At 40.2% G+C, this 8,029-nt stretch overlaps 1 protein-coding gene across 1 annotated transcript in view; it reads right to left on the bottom strand.

Annotated features, from left to right (window-relative positions):
* ntng1a (netrin g1a) overlaps positions 1 to 7,104 on the bottom strand; it is a gene marked incomplete at both ends in the record, with an annotated part of 138,351 nt that extends 131,247 nt beyond the window's left edge. The window contains one exon of the mRNA XM_079260227.1: positions 6,856 to 7,104. Within this exon, the coding sequence (XP_079116353.1) occupies positions 6,856 to 7,104 (249 nt within the window). The remainder of the gene's footprint in view (positions 1 to 6,855) is intronic.
* Between the last annotated feature and the right edge of the window lie 925 nt (positions 7,105 to 8,029).

Below are 8,029 nucleotides of genomic sequence, written 5' to 3'. Positions count from 1 at the left end.
ACATTAGGTTTTTCATGGCTTATATTTCATAGAACAGAGGAGAAAATATATCGACAATAAAAAGAAGCTACAAGGAAAAGAAAAAAAAACAAAAGCTCACATATAGAAGTCGCAGTAGAGAGCCAAAACACAAGGAGCAGGAAAAAAAGAAAAAAAAAAGTGTTTGTACAGAGAGAGGCTCGGCTAGATTTCAGCTAGACTGCACCATCTGCTCAGGGGACCACAGGGGTACACAATTAAAAAAACAAAAAGAGGTTAAAATAAGTTATAATCTGAATTTAAATATACAATCAGAACACATGCATCAATAAATGCCTAACTTAAATTAAACATGAACCACTGCAAAACATTTCTACTTTTCCAAATCCTGTCCATGCTGATGGATACTAATGATGCACACCAGTTTATACTTAATGAGCAGCGTTTACACTACCCACAGAGCAAAAAGAAAAAAAACTACCCTATTATAGCTGATATTTATCATGCAACATTGAAGTAAAGGCGATAAAGGTTATATTTTGCTTTTTCCCTTGGAGATAAATAAAGAATTGTTAATTTCATTTAATAAATGTGGACTTAAAACTGAAGCAAACAGCCATTTCACAGTATGGCTGAACTATGTGAAGCATTTTATTCAGCTCACAGATGCACTGCATCAAATACCATAAAACATTTCTGCATGACTACTGGGGAGAAAGAAGGCTACGCCAAAAACATTCCTATTATTGTAACAAAATGGCAAAAACTGTATCTGAAGAATGAGAAAATACTTCATGTAACCACATGCACCACTTCTTTACAATCCTCTTCATTTCCTCATTAAGATTTGATTGGCGATGAAATGCCCTGACCCACCAGGGTTCAGGTTTCAGCATTCATCAGCACTTCCTGGTTGTAAACTGATGGCACAGATACGGACACACACACACACACACACACCCACTGCCTCTGTCATGTATGGGATAACAACGCACACACCAGCGTGGACTGCAAACATAATTCCTTCTGCTAAATGTGTATGAGATAAGGTAAATGTCAAATAAGACTTTTACATGCACAAGTGCGTGACTTAAAAAACTAAACTTAATTAGGCCTATTTATAAAATGGTCTGTATGTAATTTTAAACACAGGTGCCATGTGTAATTTTATAGTTATGGTTTCAATTCAATTCAATTCAACTTTATTTATATAGCGTCAAATCACGGCAATGCCATCTCAAGACGCTTTACAGACAGAGGGGAAAACATAATGAAGGCCAATTCATAATAGCCTATATAAGGAAACCAACAGATTGAGTTGAGTCCAACTCAATCTCCCATCCTGAGAGTTTCTTTATCAAAACGACGTCACATGGCCACAGATGCAACTGATGAAGTAAACTGCATGTATCAAAACTTTGTTTAATTTAAATTTCATAATGGAAAATCATTTTCCTTCAAGATTTGCTGAATAATGGACATTTCTTCCCTTTTACAATTTTCTTGCCCACACAATAAGATACAGTTGAGTAGTGAGAAACACAATGCTGTACCAAGACATGGAACAAAATCAGCTGAAGATAAACAGCTTATGTATCTAAATAAAAGTCAAGTAATTCATTTAAAACCACTCCAACTTTGGTTTGGGAGTACAGTGGGTAAACATTCAGATGTGTAGGAAGTACTCCAGCTTTGTGGAACCAGACTGACCTGCAAGTCATCCTCTGCATCAGAGATTCTCAAACTTTTTTAAACACAACCTTTCAAGATAACATTTGTTGGGGTTTGTGACCCCCACGAGACAACTACAGCTTTTTACATTCTCCATCAGCAACAAAAACTTTGCTATTGTTCTCGAGGATGCAAGAACAAGGAAAAAACAGTTTTGTTTTGGTCTGATCGACTCATACTTTGGGAGAAGCTTTAGCCACGATAGGGCAGGGATTACCAGGGATGGTATACATGTCAATGACTGTCTTTTAATGCGACATGTGTTGTATACGTTTAGGTACTTTCTAATCACCTCCATCAACCTTTGTGAAAACTATCCGGTCAACCTCGCATCAGTTAAATGTGGAAGCAACAACTTTCAGCTTAATGCTTTTCCACATTGACCAAGCCCACCTCAAATGTCCAACTAAACAAACAATACTTCTGCTTGGCTGATGCATCAAGAACAAGACACAAAATGTCCTCAATCTCATTGCCTCGAGAACATAAAAAACGCTCTTGCCTCTCACAGAATGTGACAAACATAAGTCATGCATTTATGTATTTTCTATACAGCTAGACAGAAGTTGGAGTACCCGGGGAGAACCCACACAAACAGAACAAGCAAACGCCACACAGAAAGGCCGCTGTTTAAACCAGCAACCCCCAGTTTGAGAATCACTACTTTAGATCACTATTCCTCAATCTTTGCCTTTATGAATCACTATGTTTTACAAGTTTCTCTGCTTTAAAACACCTTGCACAGATTAACAGAGCCTGAAAACATTTTTGCTGACAAGCTGTAGGGGTTGACACGTGATATGAATCAGGTACGTTTGCAGCAAGGAAACAGTGTGCATGCATATTTATCCAAGGTTATTAAAGTGTTCATTTTGTCTCCAAGAATATAAAAAGCTGGTAAATTAGGTAAATTATACTCTTAACTGGCTACAGTTTTGGGAACCAACCAAAAAAAAAAAAAAAAATCATGTTTCTTACATTACCAAGCCAGGCTAGTGCACTGCCCGGAATGGTTTATTTGACAGTAACTTTACTCCGTCCATGGGCCAGCATTTCCAAATGTTCCCACCAAACCAGTAAACAAACAGATGCTTTGGCAGTGGCACATTAATTCTCAGTTCCTACATCTCACACAAGCTCAGCTGTCAGCTGGTTGTGGCTGTGAGAGCTGTCCAGGTTTTTAAAGGCCAGTCTAACTGGAGGGCACCGTGAAATCTCATATGATGGCAGATTCATGTGCCAGAGTTCAGAGAATGCCAGCTTATTGCTATTGAAAAGGTCAGTGGGCTAGAAGGCGAATAAAAAGTCTTTACTAGGGAGAGAGGTGTGTGTGTGTGTGTGTGGTCCATGTGTGATTTGGCTTTCTTTGCGTGTGACCCTGGGATGAAGGCCGCAACCTGAGCTAGCCGTGCTCATATAAACGCTACGCCCTCGAGCTGATGCCTCCCGCTCCGCCTCTCTCCGCTCTATGGTGTCTGTTACCGTCGGCACGCCAGGAAGCAGACGCTTGGCTTTAAAACACACCAGCTTCTCTGAGCACAACAATCAATCAGCAGAAAGATGAATTTCTCCGATAACGCGGACTAATGATAATTGCTCGGAATCTGCAACGATCTGCCTCATGATACGAACCACTATTGGCACCGCAGCAGCTCTTTGGCAGCAGAGTAGCTGAAATATCAATGATAATTGTTTCGATGTTGATTTGGAGCTATGTTACTGCCTGGGGTAAAAATAACCCAATTGCAGAGAGTTGGGCTCTATGCTAAGTGGCAGGGGTCATGTTTCCCTGATGTTTGTGTGATTTGTGATCAGTACAGCACAACACAGAGAAGAAATGGTTATTTGGAGGCAAACCACAGCCTTTTTAATTGAGGCACTCCTATCACACTGACTGCCAGAGACGTGAGGGCAGCAGCGCGGTGCAAACTCCTACTAATTCAATAAGTGATCATCAGACTGTTAAAAGGCTGACAATAATAATTATAACCCCAGTTTCAACTGTGTTTCCTAAAATAGGATTCTTCCACTGGAGAATCAGTCACGGATGGCCGCTGCTTATTCAGGATTCAGACAGTTTGTCCACAACACAGCTGTTACAAGGCAAATATACTTTCTGCATCCAAACGTCCATCATTTGGCATTTTTTTAAGGCACACAGAGTGAAAATGGAAGGTGACTGCATCTTCAGTGACCTCCCAGACTGCTCACTTTCCTTTCAACCACCCTTGGAGTCAACAGATCACAGGAGTCAGCATATTTCAGAAGTGCCTCGGAGATGTTGTGCTGAATAATGTGTCCTATGAATAAAACACATTAGCTACAAAACATGTTGAATTATTCACATTTCAGAGCCTCCATCCCTCCCTACACTGGAGATATTAGTTCTTCAGTCATCATATGCTTTGCACTGAGTCCTCTGAGTCTCTGTCTCCCTCATGTGTGCTCCTTCTCGCTTCTCTGATCATTCTCTCGCTGTTTTTTGTCATGTGTGTTTTGTTAATCCCTCTCTGTTCCCCCATCTCTTCTCTCAGCTGACTTTCTGCTGATGGCGGCGGTCTATTTATACTCCTGAAGTTGCAACTTTTCCTAAAACATTTCACTATTTATCTAAAGAGCTCTTGAAGATGGTGAGGAGTGCATTTGTTCTGAGAGAATCTTTGATGACTTGGTAACACACAGCGGCCCAAAATGGATTAATCATTTAGCATTAATCGGAGGCGACCAGCTGTGAGATTCAAGGAGAAAAAGATCCGATATAAAGAAGACAGTGGTTTGCAAATTAAATACTTGACCTCATAAGAATCTATTGCTCATTTTGTTTTCAGCCCCTCAAGGTATTTTGTTGTCATGATTACAACACAATTAGCAGAAACAACATTGGATAAAATTATACAAATTGACTAATTAATACAAGATTATAGTCACACAAAATATTCCCTTTTTAGTCATAATACTTTACAGCTAGTTATCTGACTGAGCAAAAACTGTGATCATCAAAGAAAAAAAACTTTAAAATCATGTTTGTCAGGTCTCAGAATTTGCTAACATTGAGTTACAGTTTTACAAGAACAGATGAAACAAACATTTACATCAGTTTCTATAATAATATTTTGACTAAGTCAGCTGACATAATATATTTGTCAAAAAGATTTACGTTGTCAAGATTAATGCATTAAGTAAGGATTAAACAACGAAGAGTTGTACATTACACAGTTTTAACGCGCGACGCAGAGTGCATGAAAACCTTGTAATGCATAGATCTGCCGCTTATAACATGGTCCCACACAGTTTATTTTATAACAATTTTTTTTTCAAAATTTGCTAAATATGCTGAAGTACAGGCACTGTTTTATGTTGGCTTCTATGTACTTTTATTCTAAACAACCGTTTTTTGTTTTTTTTTTACATTCACCTGTCAAAAGTTAGCTGATCCGAACCAGTTGAATAACGTGTTGCAATGGTAACGCTCGTAATAGAGTGATATTACAGAAATTTACCTCTCCAAACAATGTGTAAATATAAGACAAAACCACAGTACCATATTCTATCCATACATTTCAAGGCTTTTTGTTATCTTTAATGCCTAGAGATTGGACCAATAAGATTTTTTTTATCACAGCCGATTAGAATATACTGAACAGCCACCAAGAGCATGCCATTTTGATGTTATGACATTTTAAGTTTCAGCTGTTTTAGTGTCCTTGTCAATGTTCCATTTTTGGCCCTGTTAGCTCGGCTTAGCCGTTAGCCTAGCCCAGGGGTCACCAACGCCGGTCCTGAAGGGCTACCATCCTGCAGGTTTTATTGTTTTCCAGGCACAACACACCTGACCCAAATCAACGGCTCATTAACAGGCAGGTGCAGAAGATGACAAGTTCTTGGAGAACCTTTTCACTTGGATCAAATGTGTTGTACAACGGAAACACTAAAACCTGCAGGATGGTAGCCCTCAAGGACTGGAGTTGGTGACCCCTGGCCTAGCCCCTCTATCAGTACTCTTTTCTGTTTTGTCAGAGGCTGTTGTCCACTTAAAAGAAAAGGCAAAAACTTCTCCTAAATACCCAAAAATCAACACCAAAAAAACCATCCTCTTAATATAATATGCTTTTAAAACTGGATTCATCAATCTATCTGATGATAAACATAGCTAACTAAAACAGAAGAGGCATCTACATCTAAGGGCACATAAGTATTGCACTAAATCATTATAAAACTTATGATAATCATGAAACATCACATAAATGGAAATGAGCTTTACCAACTGGATCCAGTTAAGATTCCTAACTGAGTGTATACATGATGCAACATGACCATAAGGACCAATGAGGCATGAAGATAGTAAAATGGTCCATCAACAAAGCAATGCTGATCAGTATAAGAAATATCTCAAAAATCACATGCACTTGGTCTTTAAATAATGCTCCACTTCACTTCTCAAACAAGTTGGAGTATATTTAGTCCAGATGTGGACTATTTTAGTCAGAAATAGCTTAAATTTTTAGGCCACTTGCTCAGCCAATGCCACTAAAAGACAAACACTGGCTGAAGAGAAAAGCTGCACTGGGATGTCTTTTGTCTTTGAAAAATCCTAGTGACCATTGAGGCTATAGTTTAATGCGCTTTTTCTCAATCCAGGTCCTCCAAACTCGCTACCCTGTATGTTTTAGATGTGTTCCTACTCCAACACACTTGAATCAGATTCACAAACTTCCTCATTAAGTTATTTTCAAGCCCGTTTTGACCCATTCATTTCATTCAGGTCTGTTAAAGTAGAGCTACCTCTATGTGTGGAGCAGGATGGAGAAACACTGGTTTAATAAATATGTGAAGGACATGAGGTGAGTTCAAAGTGATACTATGACTTTTCATTGCCAAGTCGCGTTATTCAGTGTTTTCTGCAGCGTCAACTGCACATCAGACTGTGTTTGCCCTGCACGCTGAGAGACAGCTCTCTAAACATCAGAACATGACGTCAATGGGCACAAACCTCTATCTGTTCAGCCACAACAACATATCTGAGTCACTCAGGCTTTGAGAGTGTCTGTCATGGCTGTGGGGTCAGAACAAGCCAAGTAGATACACAATACCAAGGAACAGATAAGGAGGCTCCCTTCTTATTTCTGTCTCTTTTTGTGGACTTACCAGGGCACAGTATGTCTCTGGAGGGTCTCCACAGGTGATGTTAGGGGGATCCAGGGTAACCTTCAGGTAGTGGGTCATGTCTGCTGCCTCTGGTTGGCAGGCCATGTAGTCCCAGGTTAAACCCTCGTCTGAGTAAAGCTGGGACTTGCACACATCATAGTGGCCCCAAGCTGCAGGGTAGTGCTGCATGGCCGCCTGGCAAATACCAGTCCAAACAGCCTGCAGTGTCAACGCAAAATAGAAACGCATGACTGGTCCTTTCTCAGCCCCTTTAAATGGAGCTGCTTCTCCTTCTGAAGGTGCACAAATAAAGGATTGCTCTTCTTCAGGTTACGTCCGCTCACTCAGATGGAGTAAGGAGGCATGTCAAAGTCCCTTCAGGTGGAGTAAAGTTCAGCCAAGAAGTATTGTCCTGTATTTCTTTTTATTTTTCTTTCAAGTTTCTGAAGATGTAGATATCTGTGAGGGACAGCGAGGTTACCGGTCCACTGAGAAGATAAGGAGGAGAGGACTGAGGGAGGGAGGAGGAAGGAGGAGGAAGATGGAGAGGCGAGAATGAGATAGCCCTCTGACACGCTGATAGGAAGATGAGTGGCAGGTCTTCTCAGCTCGCCTGGCTGTCAATCATGGTCCTCGTCCTGCGCGATGATCTGGCACTGCAGAGAAACAGAAGAAGAAGAAGAAGGGTGTAAACCTCCCATATGGGAAAAGAACCTGACACTAAGAAAACATTAGCTGGGCCCATAGCATGGGGGGAAAGGTGGATGTGTGAACAGAAAATAGGATGGGTGCGAGAAAAAGGTGCCATGTTGGTATTTGTTGTCCATCAAAGCACAGAAAATCAGTAAGCGAGGCCATCAGGGTATACTGGATCCTGCTGCTTCCACACAAAACCATCAACACACACAGCAGTATCAGTCTACAATGTTCCAGGCTCATGCAGCCAGTATTACTCATGGTAAATCCTTACCAATATGACTATGCAGTGGTGCAGATAACCATGATTTATTTGAAACAAATGCAGAAGAAATACAGGACCAAATTAAGTTAATCAGTGTGCGATCTCATACAGAAGAAGCTCAAAGTGTTGAGAAACACTTGCTATATAAAAAGGTAAAATTAACCCAATTAACCCAAACAAAACTAACCTAACGTTTCTTAAATTTTCTAAAAG

Source organism: Telmatherina bonti (assembly GCF_933228915.1).
Source record: "Telmatherina bonti genome assembly, chromosome: 20".
NCBI lineage: Eukaryota > Metazoa > Chordata > Actinopteri > Atheriniformes > Telmatherinidae > Telmatherina > Telmatherina bonti.
This window is presented reverse-complemented; position numbering and strand designations above follow the sequence as displayed.